At 40.6% G+C, this 19,696-nt stretch overlaps 1 protein-coding gene across 4 annotated transcripts in view; it reads right to left on the reverse strand.

Moving 5' to 3' along the window:
- Positions 1 to 9,657: 9,657 nt before the first annotated feature.
- The window catches only part of LOC105493492 (solute carrier family 30 member 10), a 46,212-nt gene continuing 36,173 nt past the window's right edge, over positions 9,658 to 19,696 (reverse strand). For 2 of the 4 annotated variants that reach the window (XM_011761171.3, XM_011761169.3), the window contains exons 3-4: positions 17,120 to 17,359; positions 9,658 to 14,849 (exon numbers count right to left, since the gene is read on the reverse strand). In XM_011761171.3, coding sequence (XP_011759473.1) covers positions 14,350 to 14,849; positions 17,120 to 17,359 — 740 coding nt within the window. In that variant the 3' untranslated portion in view covers positions 9,658 to 14,349. The remainder of the gene's footprint in view (positions 14,850 to 17,119; positions 17,360 to 19,696) is intronic. The other 2 variants (XM_071080913.1, XM_071080910.1) reach the window with 1 other exon arrangement.

Raw genomic sequence — 19,696 nt, forward strand, 5'->3', positions numbered from 1 at the left:
GTACCCATGCCTATTTTTTGTTGTTGTTTTTGCATCCTTTTGATGTTATTACTAGTCATTCATAAAACAGAACGCTCTCCCTAAACACTGCTGTTGGGTATCTAAAAGTTCCCCGAAAGGAGAACGTTTCACTGTGGGAGTAGAAGAGGACTTAAAATCTTATTTATGAAATTTCAATTGAAGGCAAAGGTGAGAATGAAAGGCCTAGTAAATATTATACATCCACTAAAATAAACCTGCAGAGAAAGTGCAAAATATAAGCAACAGTAATAATAGTTATATATTGTAAATAAGTAATAAAGGTGCTTTATTTTTTCATGCTATCATCACTTGCTTGCTAGAAAAGGTCCATGATCTCCTTAATTTTGAAAATAAGTTTGTTGGTCCATTTCGAATTGTTTTCTTAAACAGACAGTCCTCATACTGCAATGCACTTTTTTTTTATGAGCCAAATGTTGAATGCTTTTCCAAGGTTGACACATGGCTATGTTAACCCCTGACTTCCAGGACTCACCATTCAGTCTCACCCCAGGCCACACATCTAGCCTTTTATCCCCTTAGCTCCTCTCCTTGTCTCTGCATTCCAAAGTCCCTGACCTTGCCTACTCCTGGCTCTTCTCACGCACATGCAGTACCAAGGCCAAGGTTTCATTTCCCTCATTTGATTTTATCTTTCCTAAGACGTCCATGCAAAGGGCTTTAATTCTGCTCTGTCAACGATATCCTTGTCACTATTCCAGATACGTAGCTTCCTGTTCTTCCAAAATACCCTCACAGGAGTTGACACGCAATTTACATATTCTAGAATCCAAATTCTCCTAGATATTGAAAAGGTATACAGAAGCAAATCTTCTTATGTTAGAATTCAGTGGAGTAAGAACTTGTAGTTAAGGACAGATTTACTGTATATCTAAGGTACTTAGAGCTCTCATAGAGAAGAGCACCGTGGAGAAAGAGGGAAGATCACGACTCTGCTGCATGACCTGCCTCTAAGTGCATGACATGCTTTCCAGAGACCTGATGAGATCTCCATGAGGTGTGGTTGCTTTCATAAGAAGTAGGCTGTTCAAAAACATTAAAAAGTCCAGAGTTTTCGCTTGCCCAGCAGTTCAAAATGCAAGCCCTCTTTTATGACAAGGCAATTATGAATTCTAATGAACAACTTTTAGATAAGGGTGACAACGAATAGGCACCCCACATTTCAATAGCAATCAATAATCTCAGCTCTGTAGGACTCATTCCCTGGGATCAACTGAGCTTCGGCCTCTGTCTTCCACCATACGTTACTGCTTCAAGAAACCACTTCACCTTTTCTCCAGTTTGCTTTTCTCCTTCCGTGTTGTGATGTGTCAAGGCCAAATACTGAAGAGAATCCAGTGGCTAATAATATAAAGAAAAGAAGCATCACTCGTCAGGACATATTATATAGCATTGGTCTTTGAGGAGACTGGCTTGGGTATGCTGACCAACTGTGTTTAGATGAAGTTATTGTCCTCGATAATAGTTAAACCAACACGTTTTAATTAAACATAAATTGTGTGTCCATCCCTGTGTTGGGGACTTCATTGGATTCTGAAGTGGAGGGCATCACAGAATAGTGAAAAGGGCAGAGGAACTCGAATCAAAAACAGCTTGGTTCTAATCCTGGCTCCACTGTAACTGAGTTGGACAATCCATTTAAATTTTCTGAGCTGGCAGGGCGCAGTGGCTCACGCCTATAATCCCAGCACTTTGGGAGGCCGAGGTAGGCAGATCACCTGAGGTCAGGAGTTTGAGACCAGCCTGGCCAACATGGCGAAACCCTGACTCTACTAAAAATACAAAAATTAATTGGGCATGGTGGCACATGTCTATAATCCCAGTTACTTGGGAGGCTGAGACAGGAGAATCGCTTAAGCCCAAGAGGCAGAGGTTGCAGTGAGCCAAGATTACGCCACTGCACTCCAGCCTGGGTGACAGAGGGAAACTCTGTCTCAAGAAAAATAAAATAAAATAAGCTCTCTGAGCTTTATTTTCCTCATTAGTAAAAAGGGAACTGACTCTTCAGGGGTTTTGTGAGGATTAAATGAGATGGTACGTACAAGTCAAGTAACTCCCACAAAGAGGTACTGAGTCAATGTTATTGTTATTTTTATTATTAGTAGTAGTATATATTCTGTGTTCTCAAGAAAAAAGCTATTTATTTGAAGATATGAAATATGTAATCAAATATTAAATGGATTAGTAGTAGCAATAAGTGTCATTAGAACCAGAACTCAAGAAAATATCAGATTAATACTATTTTTAAATAACTTTTTCATGATATTATCTAAGTAGTATATACTCATTATAGGAAACTGTGGGCAGAGAGAGCAAAAAGCATAAAGAAGAAGTGTTTTAAGGACATTAAGACAAAATCCGGCTGGGCGCGGTGGCTCAAGCCTGTAATCCTAGCACTTTGGGAGGCCGAGACGGGTGGATCACGAGGCGAGGAGATCGAGACCATCCTGGCTAACGCGGTGAAACCCCGTCTCTACTAAAAAAAAAAACAAAAAACTAGCCGGGCGAGGTGGCCGGTGCCTGTAGTCCCAGCTACTCGGGAGGCTGAGACAGGAGAATGGCGGGAACCCGGGAGGCGGAGCTTGCAGTGAGCTGAGATCTGGCCACTGCACTCCAGCCTGGGCGATAGAGCGAGACTCTGTCTCAAAAAAAAAAAAAAAAAAAAAAGACAAAATCCACACATACCTAATACCAGAAAGTGTCAGAGTTATGCCAATGGTACTTAAAGTTTATATGATTTTCTAAAGGAAGTAAAATTTATCAGTAGGAGAGTAGATATTTAAGTTGATATGGCTGCATAATGGAATACTATATATCTGTTAATAAAAATGAGGTAAATCTTTATGTCTTATCTGGGAAAGATCATCAGAATATATTGTTAATTTTTAAAAGCAAGTTGAAGAACAAACCATATGTGGTTATTTTGTTCAACATGTTTTCCTCTAAGGTTCGGATTTCTCTCACTTTACTTGCTCCTGCACTCTTTTGTTCTACTGCCACTTAGTAATAAAAAAATGATCTAAGAGAGGCAAAAAGAACATATAAGGGAGGTGACGAAGGAAAGCAAGAGATACTACAGAGCCCCAAAGTAAAACAAACAATACTTTCTTATCAATGAGCAAAGAGGCTAAAAACATCTGCTCCAAATGTGATGGCCTGAAATGGATGTGGGTGTAGTAGCCTGAGTCCCAGGCCGTGTAAAGGGGAGATAGAAGTCCTGCCGCGCTACGTGCTGTCGCCTCTTGGGAAGCACAGATAACTCACTTGTAGCATTCTTTCCACTGAAGTGTTGAGCATCACTCAATAACTGTGCAGTAAAGCCCCAGTGGAACATTGATATCAAAGAACAAAGGAAATACCTGCTTGATGGACTGTAAGATGAGAAGTAAACTAAGCTTCATTCACTGTTTTCGTTCATTCATTCATTCATTCATTCATTCATTCATTCATGTGTTAAACAAACATTCATTGATGAGTAGACAGCCAGGATGATAGCCCGGCCCCTCACAAGTGGTGCGAGCTCCCGTGCTGTGATGTACACTGTGGCCGGACTCTCTCTGGCTCTGTTATTTGACACCATCATAGCAGTTACGATGACAGTAATGGCTGCAGTAACATAAGATTATTTCCTAGAAGTCAATACAAAGGAAGAAATAACCTTATGCCTCTGGCAGGCCTTCTGATCATGATACTTAAAACTTAAAAAAAAAAAAAAAAAAAAAGTCACATGATGCAAGGAAATAAAATGAAGCAAAATGAGAGAATGCAGGCTGCGTGCAGTGGCTCACACCTATAATCCCAGCACTTTGGGAGGCCAAGGCAGGTAGATCACTTAAGGTCAGGAGTTTGAGACCAGCCTGGCCAATATGGTGAAACCCCATCTCCACTAAAAATGCCAAAATTAGCTGGGCATGGTGGCTCGTGCCTGTAGTCCCAGCTACTCGGGGAGGCTGAGGCAGGAGAATCGCTTGAACGTGGTAGGCGGAGGTTTCAGTGAGCCGAGATCGTGCCATTGCATTCCAGCCTGGGCAACAGAGTGAGACTCCATCTCAAAAAAAAAGAAACAGAGAGAATGTATTTGATCCATGTCCTAAAATCAGGCAGCCATGCAGGCCAAACTATACTCAACAAAAATAGCTAATTTTTTAAATCACTATTTGCCAGGAACATGCATTATCTCATTTAATCTTCACAGCACCCCTGGGAGGCAGGTATAGACCTCACGTATAAAATGTGGAGGATACTGATGCCTCAAAAGGCGAAGTAACTTGCCAGGGTCACACAGCTTCTAGGTGTCCTTTCAGCCAGGATTTCAATGCTCATAGCCTGGTTCATTAAAATGTACCACAAATATATTAAGTACTGAGAAGATAATAAAAAGAAAAGTACACCCCCGGCATCTGGAAACTGATACTATACAAGACCTTGGTGTTGGTGGGACTGGCCTGGCTCTCACAGCTAAGCCATTGTATTCTCCTGTGGAGTACAAACCATCTCTCGGAACACTAGTACCAGACAAGAGGCCACTGTGACTGTGATGAAGTGAGGTGAGAAACAAGACCACTCTGTAATACCGTCTAAGCCCAGACAAAAACAAGAGCACTGCGCAAATCACTAAAATGCCAGACCCCCACCCCGGATAAAATGAGTGACAGCAGCCTTAGCCTCCCAAAGTGCTGAGATTACGAGTGTGAGCCACTGCAGAGGGAGGCAGAGGCAGGAAGATCGCTTGAGGTCAGGAATTCAAGACCAGCCTGACAACATAGCGAGACCTTGTCTCTAATTAAAAACAATCAAAAAACTCAGCCAAGAGTGGTAGTGAAATCCTGTAATCCCAGCTACTCAGGAGGCTGAGATGGGAGGATCACGTGAGCCCAGGAGGTCGAGGCTGCAGTGAGCTACGGGCCTGCCACTGCACTCTAGCCTAGGCAACAGAGCTAGACTCTGTCTCACAGAAAAAAAAAAAAAAAGTGACAACTGCTTCCAATTAAAACTTGAGCCTTGCTTCATTCCTCCCTGCTTCCCTCAGATACAGGATTTATTAAGATACCTAGTCAGTGTTATCCCCACTTGCTGACAACATCCAATCCAAAGCAAAGCCTCATTTCATTTAATCCTCCCCCAAAATCACCTAACATGAACCCAAATCCTCAAATAAGTTTGTGAACGCCCTCTTGCTGATATGCCCCATGGTTTCCCATGGTGTACCTTCTCCTCTTGGCATCAGTTATTAAACCCAACTCATTTAACCACAGGTGTGTTCGTCTCTAGCTGGAAGGCATTGACAGAATGGAGGTTCACTCAGAGTCAGCTGAAGCCTTCGCGGCCTCTGACTGGAACCCTGGACTCAGTAGCCCTCTAGCAGTGACATTACTGTTCGAGATGCCACCTGTGTAGGGCTGGGAGATGAGGTCCTGTTGAATCAAGCGCTGGTATTTTGTTGAAGCACTTCAGCGTTGAATTGTGTTTTCTTAGAAATAAGGTCCCTTGGAATTTGGGGGTGGAGGTGCAGGGTTCTGCGTCCAGGTCTGTATAGTTCTTTGCTACAGTCATGTAATACAGCCTCTGCTGTTCCAAATCTAATTGGGTGCTAACAGGCTAATCTACACCATATATTTTTGACATTTCACGAGTTGTGAGTTAACAATTGGAATAACTCTGGCTCAAATTTTACTTATTGATTAAAGTTGGCATGTAAAGAAGATTTGTTAATAGCATTCATAGAGCATTGAGAAACCCAGGCTCTGTGCTGAGCGTTCTGCATGGGTCATTTCCTTTAGTCTGTGCGACAGTCTCATGAGGCAGGAACTCTAATTGCCTCCATTCCACATATGGCACAAACGAGGCCCAGAGAACTTTTTAAATTCCCTGGCAATTTACTTTCACAGGTCAAATAACTAACAAACAATCGAGCTAGGATTTGAAAGCAGACAGATTTCAAGGCCAGAATGTTTAAACCTTAAGCTATAGTTCATAGTATGTATTGATTTTTATAATAAAATCTCTCTGTAAACACTTTCCTCTAACTTAAGATTAGTCATACCATGGGTCAAGTCATGTCTCCCCACTCAGGAAGTGTTATATAGTGCAATTTTTTTGTTTTTGTTTTTGAGTCAAAGTCTCTCTCTGACACCCAGGCTGGAGTGCAGTGGTGCCTCTCGGCTCACTGCAACCTCCGCATCCCAGGCTCAAGTGATTCTCCTGCCTCAGCCTCCCAAGTAGTTGGGATTATAGGTGCCCACCACCACGCCTGGATAATTTTTTTTATTTTTAGTAGAGATGAGGTTTCACCATGTTGGCTAGGCTGGTCTTGAACTCCTGACCTCAAGTGATCCACCCGCCTCGGCCTCTCAAAGTGCTAGGATTACAGGCGTGAGTCACTGCGCCCAGCCAATAGTGCAATTTTTAACAATGGAAAGTAAATGCTATAAAACATTCTCAATAATCTCGCCTTCCAAAAGAGTCAATAGTTTTTTTCTGAATGCTTTTGGGCATCAGATGACATCTGCAGACTCACAGTACCCCAACGTAGTCTTCTTTTGGTCCCAGTTTTCTGAGGCAGATAGGAGACCTGGTTGTTATCAGCACCACTGCAAGCCTCTATCGACCTTGGCCACTGGAACAATTTGCTCCCCCACCTTCGCCTTGTCCCCACCCAGCCCTGTGGTTATAAATCCCATGCAAATTTACTCTTGCATCTTCAAGCCTAAAAGAATCATGCAATGTGTCAAATATCTTGGCTCTATATTGGATTTCATTATTATGTCACAGCCACATATGTGAGCATGTGGTGAAAATATGAGATAAAGGAAAAGTCCACCCTCTTTTTTGCCTCACACAAGATGAGAGAAACCATGGCTCTGCTTATGCTCACAGGGTATGTCAATATCAGAGTGTGCTCTGGAATCAGGACACTAGTCAAGGAAGGTCGCAGTTGGTCATCCATAGGAAGTCAACTTTGGGGCAAAATGACACACTCACATAGAAAAGGAAGTCAGCCAGAAAGAGAAACCAGAAAAGAAATAATTTGGTAAATGTAATGTAAAAATCAAAAAGAAAACAAAAACAAGAAGAAAGTTTTTTGGCATAGAAGAAACAGACTACTCTATAATACTCTCTCCCTAGCTAATACAAAACTCGATTCACTAGCCTACAGAGAAAAAGCATCCTTGCACCCTCTTACATTCTAACTTCCTTAGGTATCTTTGTGCTCTGCTTGTCTGCTGAAGAAGATAAACCCTGGGGGTGGGGGTGCGGGGCTGGGGTGAGAAGGGAACCACAGTGACAGGCTGGGGAAGTTTGTCCCTTCTCCTGGAGCAGAGGGAAGCAAGAGGGTTGGCAAGAGGAAGTTTAGGGAGCTGGCCAAGAGGCTCCTGCAACAGCACAGGCTGAGGTGATACAGCTGAACCTAAGGAACACGCAGGAATGGGAAGGAGGCGCTGACTTGAGTCGTACTTTGTGGGGAGCATTAGTTGAGCGTAATGACGGGTTAGACATAGGATGAGCGTAAAGGCAGCATTAAACATGGCTGCAAGGTTTGAGCTGGTTTGTGGGGAAAAGCCAGGAGGTAACGGGGAATCTGGGGCAGCTTGCTTCCACTGAAAGGAACAGAGAAGAGTCAAAGAAAGTTGATTTTAAAATTAGGATAGGCTGGGCATGGGTGGCTCACGCCTGTAATCCCAACACTTTGGGAGGCCGAGGTGGGTGGATCACCTGAGATCAGGAGTTCAAGACCATCAGGCCAACATGGTGAAACCCTGTCTCTACTAAAAATACAAAAAACTTAGCCGGGCATGGTGGCCTGTCCATGTAGTCCCAACTACTTGGGAGGCTGAGGCAGAAGAATCGCTTGAACCCAGGAGGCAGAGGTTGCAGTGAGCCAAGGTTGTGCCACTGCACTGCAGCCTGGGAACAGAGCCACATTTGATTGGCCAAAACTCAGTGACTGGCACAAGTGTGGGCTACAGTCATGAGCTGTAGATCATGATGTACAGAGAAACCTTTAGGCTGAAGTTAAATATGTAAGGAGGCAGTTTTAGGCTAAACTTGACTTAACAACAGTGAGTCCTTCACTGATGGAGCTCAGCATCCTGGGCAGGACTGGAGATGCCAATGGCTCGGTGCGTGTTGGGTGAAAGGCTCTGTACAGAGCAACATAGAGCAGCTGAGGAAGACTTTTTGAGAAAATTGTCTTCTGAAAAATATTCTATTCTTGGCATTTCCCCAATTTGCCCTCTCACACTCCTCCCACCAAAGCTTTAGGGGCAACTGCCTAAAGAATTAAAACTAAGCTCTCAATTCAGAAGGTCCTTTCCCTCTTTCTCCACTCGCTGAACCACTCCAAGGCTGATTTCAAATGCCAACTCTCCTGTGAAGCTGTCCTTGACTCTTCATTCTTTCTTCTTCATTTTCACCCATGTTGCTTATACCACCATTTAGTGCTGTTTAGCATTGAATGATGTTTAATTAATTGACAAAATGGAGTTACCTAGATGGCAGGAGGCAGGATAAGAACAGGAAAAATATGAATGCCAGTTTGAAAGTGTGAAAGAATAAGATCCATTGACATTTAAATCTGTTCTCATATGCATTATCTCCTTTAATTCCTGCAACCCTGTGGAATAGAGAATATGGAATAGAGAGTCTGTACTCTAACTCCTGGGTTCAGTCCTCTGCTTCATACTACAGACTCTTATTGTTGAAAGAAATTGATGGTCTTGAAATGTCGTGTAGCCCCCTTTATTGCAGATGCTGCCCAGGGGTTGGCATGTGCACATTTGATCACAGAACGCATCCAGCACACGGTTATCTCAGCAATCACAGGTTATGCGTAGCTACCCTTAAACTCCCACTAAGTCGCACAGCCTTACTTAACTTCATATGTGGATTACAAACTCCTTGAAGACAAGAATCACCTGCACACACTTTGCAATAAGTGTATGCTGATAAATCAATTAATTGATAAAAGCAATTGAAAAAAACTGGAAGACTGTTCCTCTAATCCAACATTTATAAAGATTACAGTCAACCCATTGGAGAGATTTCAAATCCAGAGACCCTCTCCAAAATAAGCCAGGCCTCTCTATCTTCCCTGAATCCAAACAGCTTTCCCTTCTACACAAAGCCTACTGAGCCAAATCAGTCAGAGCCCAGGGCCAAATCGGTCCTTCTAGAAAACCAAATCAGGGCGGGGCATGGTAGCTCATGCCTGTAATCCCAACACTTTGGGAGGCTGAAGAGGGTGGATCACTTGAGGTCAAGAATTCAAGACCAGCCTGGCCAACGTGGTAAAACCCCATCTCTACGAAAAATACAAAAATTAGCTGGACATGGTGGCAGGCGCCTGTAATCCCAGCTACTCAGGAGGCTTAGGCGGGAGAATCGCTTGAATCTGGGAGGTAGAGGTGGCAGTGAGCCCAGATGGTGCCACTGCACTCCAGCCTAGGTGACAGAGGAAGGGGTGTGAAGAAGACTAGCAAAACAGAAAAAGAGAAATAGGCCCAAATTATTAAAATCAATCCAAGGAGTTACTGAATAATAAACTTACCAGGGTAAGTGACAAAGACAAAATGAGTTCCGCTACTTTTAGTTATCTGTTTAAGTGACAGAGACATATCTCAGTCATGTTTTTATTTTTTTAAAAAATTTTATTTACAGTACCATTGAACATCTTTAAAAGGTATGTTTATGTACATACATTACTGGGGGATTTGCATGCAATTATTAATGAGTTATTTAAACTTTATGTCTTAGAGTTTTGACAATTCTCTCAAATGTGAGGATTGCAACTCTAGCACAACTGCCTGTGAGGACAGGAGGAGAATTTTAAGCAACAAAACTCCACAATACTGTAACATAACCTCAGATCTCCAGGAAGAGGTCACTCTCCCTTGAAAATCATCCTTTCTGGATTGTTCTCATTAGAATGCAGAGCAGGTTCAGTGTCTCTGGCATGGCTTTGTACTAACAGGTGACAGTTGATCATCTATCAAACATTCAAGAAAGTTCCATGTAAACAAAAAGGTATGAAATAAAACACGTGAAAAGAGAAGCACCAGAAAATGACCCATCTGCATTATCTAAACTCCAGATGGGTAAGGACATGCAGATTACATTGAGGATTATTGTTCAATGCAATTTCCACTTGAGAAACTAAATTCCTGGTTTAACAACCTATTTCTACCTGTGGCTACTCGAGGGTAAATAAACTAAGAAGCACAAATACGCAACACTTTATCAGGGGCATGACATCTGTAGAGCAGGCATGCAGTCAGTGATCATTCACCCAAATTCAAAATTCAAATCAGGTCATGTTTCCTCATTTTTTCTATATCAGGTTTTTTTGTTTGTTTTGTTTTTTGAAGTCTTTTACTATAGGAATGTGAAGATATATTTAAAAGCAGGATACTTTAAAATCAGGAAATGTATTTTGCTCCCTTGAAGAAAATAGATATGATTTGGCAAAGGATAAAATTAGCTATAAATGATAAGGATTTTTTTAACATCTGAACTTGTCATTAGCACTAAGATGAGCTGCTTACAGGAACTAAGAAGAAGAAATATCATCAAGTTTAAAATTGATCATTTTAAATATGAAGGAGATTTTAAACATCTTAACCCCATCTATCAATTGTCCTGATAACTATCCAGTCTCATTTGGTAGTGGGCTCATCAAATTGAGGATATTCAGGAATTAAAGAGATCAGCACAGAAGAGTGAGACCAAATGCTTTTTTCTTCATTTCATTTACTGTTATAATGACTGATACGTATAAAGGGATTTATAAGGGCTTTTCATTTCAAATTACATTTTTCTTTAAATGTCCAAAGTTCCTGTGTGGAAACAACTGCAACTTTTATGAATAGACGGGTCTTGCCTTTAAAAATATGTTTTTAAAGAGCAAATTCTGCAAAATTAATTATTAAAAAGACTATGGGACTTTGGAGAGGCTTTCATCAACATTGTCCCTAAACTACCCTTAGTTCTACCCAGTGGCTCAGAATTTGGGGCAATTTTTTCCCCCAGGTTATATGTGACAATGTCTGGAGACATTGGTTGTCACAACTTGGGGGGACAGTACTGGCATTTATGAATAGAGGTCAGGCGTGCTGCTAAACATCCTACAATACACATCCACACATCAGGAGCAAGAACACATCCAATTCAAAATGTCAATAATGCCAAGACTGAGAACCCCCGGAGTAAGCCTCACAAAAGCTCTTATGACCTCACAGGGCAGCTGTCTTATTGTCATCTCAAATCTACCTCAGTGATTTCCTTGACATTCAAAACACCTATTCCTACTGACCTTTAGAGTTCTTGATTTACCACCACTGGAATTTGCTCTACCAATGGCAAAAAAAAAAAAAAAAAGGAACTAAATATGGAGAATATTCTTAATTCTTCCTCATATAATGTCTCTGTATTCTATTGATATTTTATCAAGAAGTTAGAGAGTAATTTTATTTTCTGTCAACAATGGATCCTGTCTGTGGATATTCATAATGGCCCAATATCATGTTAAAAAAAATTATATTTTCAAAAACAATGTTGAGAGTCAGAAAATGAAGCAGATATAGTATTTCCTATGGCCAATGCTACAATAATGTGGAAAGGACTGTTTCTATAGAAACAGAAGTGCAGTAGGGCCACATAGAAGGCCAGGTTAGCACACAGGACAACTGGTCCCTGCCCTGACACACAAAATATGCCATAGACTTTGAAAAATACGTCAGTTCTTTAAAAAATAAAAAGGTGGGGTGGGGTGGGGGGATTTCTGTAAATAAGTATACAGGAGCACCAAACTGAGTGCCAGTGTTTTTCTAATCTTAAAGGAAAACAGTGCTGTTTTGAATCTATTTATCAGCTGCTATTGCCACCAAGCAGGGTTGATTTAAAGGGAAAAAGAAAACTCTTGTATTTCCTTGGGAGAATTAAAAAGCAGGACAATTAAAGAGAGAGTTAAACTCAAGTGAAAATAGCATACAGCAGGCATCACGGTGCCACAGGTGGCAAATGCAAGCCACCCAACCCAATACAAAATTATTGCACTTAGCATGATTGGACATTCTTAAATGCACTCAGCCAAACTGTCCTTAAAAAGGTATTATTTCACATTGACTCCAGACCATAATCTGGCATAACTGTCTATCAAGATACTTTTCTGAAGTTAGGTTTAATTATAGTGGAATTAAGTGCCTTTTCTTACCCAGAAAAATATTTTAGAGATTAAAGAACAGTGTTTAAATGCAAACTAATATGCATTCCTTCAGCCAGTTGCACAAAAACTGTGAAATTATAATTTTACCTTTTAATAAAGGCAGAATGATGTGAAATCAAATTAGACCTTCAGATTAGGAAGTCAGAGAAAAATTTCTTTTTGGCTCTAAGGAATTTCAACCAATGTTTATGTAGGAGAATCTGGCCCACTTATCTCCATGCTGAGTTTCTTAGAGGATCCACTGTTTTGTGTGAGTGCATGCCACACTTTTAACACTAAAAATGGAAATTCTTACTTATTAACCCCTTTATGCTTATAAAGTGCATGTAGCCTAGCCCAATAAGCTCCCAGAAATAAAAACATTTTTAGGCATTTTTCTATTTACCTAATTCACAGCCAATTTAAACTCAGATAATACATTCTCAGGGAACAAAGAATTTCCTGTCCAGGCGCAGTGGCTCATGCCTGTTCTCCCTGTGCTTTGGGAGGCCGAGGTGGGAGAATCACTTGAGGCTAGGAATTCAAAGCCAGCCTGGGCAACACAGCGAGACCCTGTTTTTACAAAAAAGAAAAAATAATGATTTCCTAGCCTACTGATCAGAGCTGCTTATTTGTTTTAGCCTTCAAATTCAGGACTAAGATAAATTGTTTAAATATGATGTTTGTTCTAAAAAATTGTGGATGCTGCCTTCATTATCAACCCAGCACCTCTGATAAATCCTGTGCAGATTTTAAACAGGACTTTACACACTAAGAGACGGTTATTTTCATACAATCTCGCAGTCTAGCAAAGATGATACTAGTTGTCTAGTGATGCACCTCCCATTTTCTCATACCTGCGAGACTGTTCTGATTTAAATACTGATGCTGAACAATGTGTTAAATACATGACAGATGCTTCTCTACTGCCAATATTCTTTGGTTATGGGTCTGAATCCGATTACAAAAATTTTATTTGAACTTGGTAATATGGATCAGAGACATGAAAGAAAATTTTAAGTTTCTCAAAAACACATTAAAGGCAGCCACTAAGCTAATTCTCATTTCTTCCTTGGACATCAACTTTTCCATTGAGTCACTAGTTGACAACTATAATAAATATTTTAAAATATGTCTAATTAAAGAGAAGGCAGTCTAGCTTATTTATTTCACAAGAATTAACACTCAATGTTAAGGATTCTGCTATCCCAGGAATGCTCTTTTCTGGTAAATGCTGCATAGATCAATGCAATCGTATGAAAGAAAAGTCAAAGGACGTTTGGAAGAATAAGTAAATCATTACCAAAGCACTACATGGAAACAGCTCCAACTATACTGACTCTAAAAGACAGCTGAGTATTTGTGTCATACTGAAGAAAGCTGAAATATTCCCTCACTTCCATGTGAAAAACATGTATTATATATTTAAGCATTTGAAACATTCTATAGCCACAATTCATTTCACAGCAGAAAGTAAACATTAGTTTTCTCTCACCTCACAAAAATGTAGAGATGGCCAAAACCCCCCTACTAATCTTTACCTCCTCTAGAATGTTCTGAGAATATTTTCTACCGTAATAGTTATTCATTTTATATTTATCCAAAAATGAATCAAAGAAAAAAGATACTTCTTCAGTGTCAGAAATACTTAACTTGTCTCTTTTATGATCATTAAGGGGAAAGGGAAAAATACACTTATTGTGGTACTTTAGTTTTTTGAATGTATTTAAGCTATGATCTCACCTGAGCATTAGCTAGAAGTTCTAATCAGTTTAGAAACAAGAACTTCTTTGAACACTGTATCCACAGCTATTAAGCCCCAGTCCCAGACTTCAGTGTCCCTGATATATACACTAGTGCAGTTTGCTTTAGAAAATGCATGTTCAAGCTGAAACAAAGAGCAGCATGAGACACCCAGGGGAATGGAAAGGGGTTACATAAAAATTCACAGACACGTTTAACTAAAATCCCTAACAGCCAACCCCTAGTGAACACAGAGCATGCACGCTGCAAGTCTGGTCTGAGCCTACAACCCGGAAAGCTCTTTTTATGAGCCAAGATGGTGGTTCCAAAGTGCCTCGACTATACGGTCTGGTTATGTGGGTACCAGATTAAAAATGAGTGCTGTTGACATAACATTGGTCCTCCTGAGTTTTGTTAAGAGTTTGTCCGTGGTCACTCAGACAGCCGTCCAAAGACACTTCAATAGCCACTTGTCTTGTGTCTCTTCTACTGAGGCCATCACTTCCGTATGTGTCTAGAGAGGGCCCGCCATTGTGCTCAGCGCAGCCATTGACGTGGGCCAGAGGCAGTGCCCCGGGGGGACAACACAGCTGCTTAGCACAGCTCTTGGAGATGCAGGGTGAGTTGCAGAGCAACAGTAAGTCCTTCTGCTCCAGGGGTTCCTTCAAGTCCACATTTTCAAACTGGATGGTCACATTGTGGATTCCTGCACTGTGGAAGATTTCTCGAATTTTTGTGCTGGCATCTTGATATCCCCTGTCCTTAGGATACTTGATGTGCAGGGTGGCAATAATCTTTCCACTTACAAGTTCCCAGATGTGCACTTCATGTACACTGCTAATTCCGGGCACAGCAGAGAGTTTGCTCACTATAACAGAGAAGAGCAAACAAAAGCCAAGGTGAGTGCTGCATTTGAAGCATGGAACTACGGGAGGGATATGGTCCCGTCAAGCATTCTCACCAAAATGGCTGCATACTTACTAAGAACAGCAGGAAGAAATTAGTTCTACCTCTCTGGGTCCATTTGCCCTTAACCTTCTTTCTCCACACATTGTTAGCCCATACAAAGTCATTTAAGAAAATAAGTCTAACAACGACAAGAAAAAAGTCCCCAGGGTTGCTGAGTATACAAGGGAATGGACACTTGAATGAACTTCCCATAGTATTATAAAATGCAATTTCTTTTCTTAAAAGGGATGATTTGGCAACATGAATCAAAAAAACCTTTACTAGCAATTCTAGTGCTAAAAGTTTAACCTAAAAGAAATAACCAAATATTTATGTACAAGAATGGTTTGGACAATGCTCCTTGTATTCATTAAAAAGATGGAACCAACAAGGAAATAGTTAAATCAATTATGTAATGGAATAAGACATAGTTGTTTAAAAGTAAGTTGCATATTTAAGGATATGAGAAAATGTACATAAGGTATTTTTAAGTGAAAAAGCAATTTGCTAAACTGTGTATATGGTATGATTTTTCTTTTTACTGCATATAGAAGAAAATATTAACAGTGGTAGTTTCCACAGTCAAATTATGAGAGATTTCTGTTTTCTCATTTAGGCTCCTCTCTATTTTCTATACTTTCCAAAATGAGTATGTATTTAGAGAAATGGTATACAATACTGATTTGAGCAAAGGCTCTGCAGCCAGCTAGTATGAATCCGAGTTTAGACATTTACTAACTGCGTGACGTTAGGCAATTACCTAACCTCTTTGTGCCTCAGTTTCCTTGTCTGTATAATAGAAATGATAATAGTAACTTTTTGTATTATTTTAAGGGTTAAAATACATTATTATAAGTAAAGCACTTAGAACACTTACATTTCTAGCATGTGGTAAATGCTATGAAAATATTGCTATTGTTATTACCATCTTGCAGGGGTTTTTTGGTTTTTTAGAGACAGAGAGTCTTGCCCTGTCTCCCAGGCTAGAGTGCAGTGTCATGTTTATGGCTCTCTGCAGCCTCAAACTCCTGGGTCCAGTGATCCTCCCACCTCAACCCACTGAGTAGCTGGGACCACAGGCACACATTACAACCTTTACTTTTTTATTTATTTTTAAAAAATAATTTTTTATTTTTGTAAAAATGAGGTCTTACTATGTTGCCCAGGCTGGTCTTGAACTCCTGGCCTTATACAATCCTTCTCCTTCAGCCTCCCAAAGTGGTGAGATTACAGGCTTGAGTCACAACAAGTAACCCTCTATTGTTAAAAATAGCTGTTTTTAAATATATCACTTTATTAAAAACATATCCAGTATATATCACAAATTTCTTTGTATATGTTTATCTTATTTCCTCAATTGGGAAATGAACTAGCTCCTGGGAAGGCAAAGGCAATGCTGTATGTCTTCTCCTCTGTCTCCTTCCCTCTCCCACCACCTACTCTGCCTGCAGCTCTGGGCAGTGTTGTGAGAGACACAGTGACTTGCATGCCCGCATTAACTAGAAAGTAGGGTCTAGAATATGAATGATTTGTGTTTTTAGAATAAGGAAAATAAAATAAAGTTCCTGGCAGAAATGGCCTTATTTGGATTAAAATAAATCTTTGACATGAAATTAAGTAGCCCAGGAATAGGTATTATCCAAGCATTGCATTTTTGTTTTGTTTTGTTTTGTTTTGAGTCAGAGTCTCGCTCTGTCACCCAGGCTGGAGTGCAGTGGTGCAATCTCGGCTCTCTGCAACCTCCGCCTCCTGGGTTCAAGCGATTCTCCTGCCTCAGCCTCCCGAGGAGCTGGGACTACAGGTGCATGCTACCACACCCGGCTAATTTTTTGTATTTTTAGTAGAGACAGGGTTTCACCATGTTGGTCAGGCTGGTCTCGAACTCCTGACCTCAGGTGATCCACTCGACTTGGCCTCCCAGAGTGCTGGGATTACAGGCATGAGCCACCATGCCCGGACCAAGCATTGCATTGCAGTTGAGTCAGAGAATCACAGATTGCAAAGGACCTTTGGTACTTGGAGCTGAGTCATCTTAATAGGCTATAAAACATATGATGATGTCTCTACCACCTGGTGATTTAAGGTGTTTCAGAATACATAACTCAAACACTGCTCTTAAATAATGCCTGTCCTTTGGCCTGAATAACATTAAAGTGAGAGTGGTTCTGGATCAAAATTCAGTCTACTTACTCAGCTCTTCCATGTTGACTCCTTTGGGGACCATCTGCAACAGAATGGCAGCGGTCTCCTTGATGAGCGGGAAGGCAGATGACAAAATGATGATGACCATGAGGACAGTCAGGCTGGGGTCAATGTAACACTGCCAGTTACACGGTTCCTCACTCTTCAGGGGAAGCACATAGAATATGATGGCCGTGATGACCACAACCACGGACCCCAGGGCATCTCCCATCACATGCAAAAGTACACCTGCCAGGAAGAAAGAAAGACTACTGCAGCACAGATGCAAATCTGGAAGCCACGTGACACTCATTGGCTTGGATTTCCAGGTATACGAATATCTGTTACCATTTGGAGGTTTTTGGTTTTTGTTTTGGTTAGAGCAGTAGGATGAATCAAAATAATGGCAACTACTTCTTAGGAAACAAAACCCCAGGTCACCATCTCAGGACTCAGAGTACCTTGGAAGAGCAATAGCCTAGGAAGATTCTGACCTGCAGGAAGAATGCCTGTGCCATCTCACTGGGCCACATCGCTACCGCTCACCACCCATCAAAGGGCACTAAGCTGGAAAACAGAGGCTGTGCAAACAATTTCTTTTTCTTTTAGACAAGTATCTGTGCTTTACACTGTTTTAAACATGTTTAAGGGGAGAGGGAACAAGTTGTATTAAGAGAGTCTTTAAAACAAATTGTCTTTTTTCTACCTTGATCCGCTTTCCCCTTTCCCTGTAAGCATTTACCTAATTTGCTTTTAGTCTGTGGTCATTTAAATGGCATTTGGTTTAAGAGGTGCCCAAGAACAGGGACTCCAGCAACATTTCCGTTGCATAAACAGCTATTTATTACAATAAAATAAAATTAAAATTCTACAGATAATACTAAAAATTGTGGGTGCCTTTAATTAAGGGAATTGTTTCTACAGATACTGATTATGATATAGAACATATTCATTCCTCAGCAAAGATTTGAGTGCCCAATTGTTAGCCAAAGACTAAATTGGGATTTAGTAAGTAAATTAGGTAAAAATTTGGTCAGAAAAATTATAAAATATAAACACAAAGTTTTGGGTTTTGGTTTTGGGGGGTTTTGTTTGTTTTTACAGAAAGCAACATCAGAATCTTGCAATTCAAAGTATAGTTTGCAAACCAGTAGCATCAGCATTGCCTATGAGCTTGTTAGAAATACCGCATCTCAGGCCCCACCTCAGATCTGTAGAATCTGAACCTGCATTTTAAAAAGATGCCCAGATGAGGCCAGGTGCGGTGACTCACTCCTGTAATCCCAGCACTTTGGGAGGCCAAGGCGGGTAGATCATCTGAAGTCAGGAGTTCAAGACAGCCTGGCCAATATGGTGAAACCCTATCTCTACTAAAAATACAAAAAATCAACTGGGTATTGTAAGGGCACCTGTAATCCCAGCTACTCAGGAGGTTGAGGCAGGAGAATCATTTGAACCCAGGAGGCGGAGGTTGCAGTGAGCCAAGATAGTGCCATTGTACTCCAGCCTGGGCAACAAGAGTGAAACTCTGTCTCAAAAAAAAAAAAAAAAAAATGCCCAGATGATTGGAATGCACATACTAGTTTCCAAAGCACTGCTCTAGAAGAAAGCATATATGTTAAGAAAGGTCGGCTTTGTCTCTCCATGTATTCCACAGACTTATGCAGTAGAATTAATAATAATACAAATTACTAACAACTTACTCATGGCTAAGACTAAACAGTCTCACTTGGAAGGTGCTTTAATTGAGCTAATTCCTCCTCTTGGCAACACCTCCACAATTCTAAATAACATCATAGGTAAAATGGCATTCTGTGAACACTAAATGTAATTTGAGGCAATTGCCTCAAATTTTCCCCAAAAACTACAGGAATAAAAAGAATTCCCATATGTCCTTTTGACTGAGTGTTTACTTATGATAATAAGATCTTGATTCAGTATACACATTAACATTCCCATTTTCTAATGCTGTGCTCCTTTCTCACAACACCCCACTCCCAAAGGAGATTTTAACTCCCCAGTGCCTGTCCTGAACCACCGAAGGGAAACTCAAAAATACTTTGTTCCTCTACAAGGAGCTATGAATCGAAGCTTTAACTTGCTTCAGGACAGTACAAAATGCTACCATAAAAATATGAAAGCTTAATATTTCCTATACACATGTGACATCATGTTTACTGCGTGAGACAGTTTTTTATTCGCTGATTGTCTCATACATGTTAGATCCATTTCCTCCATAAGTAACATGAGGATCAGGGTCATACTCCAAATTGCCTTTGTTTATGTAATAGCAATGTAGGCATTCAATAAAACAGTAGCTTCTGGTTGATTATCATAACTCCTATGACATACAGTAACTCTTGTCTTCAATAATAATAACTATTATTATTGTTACGCCAACTAACACATATGCTCCAGGCATTGTTTTAAGCGTGTTATACTTACCCATTACATCCTTTTAAGGACTGTAAAGTGGTTACCCTTGTGAAAATAAGTAATGCAAAATCTAAGCTGTTGGAACTCTAAAGTATTTTGAGCCTTCAAGGAATGTGAATTACAGGGCCTGAGCTACGTGACAGGCAGCTG

This window comes from Macaca nemestrina, chromosome 1, assembly GCF_043159975.1.
Source record: "Macaca nemestrina isolate mMacNem1 chromosome 1, mMacNem.hap1, whole genome shotgun sequence".
Classification (NCBI taxonomy): Eukaryota; Metazoa; Chordata; class Mammalia; order Primates; family Cercopithecidae; genus Macaca; species Macaca nemestrina.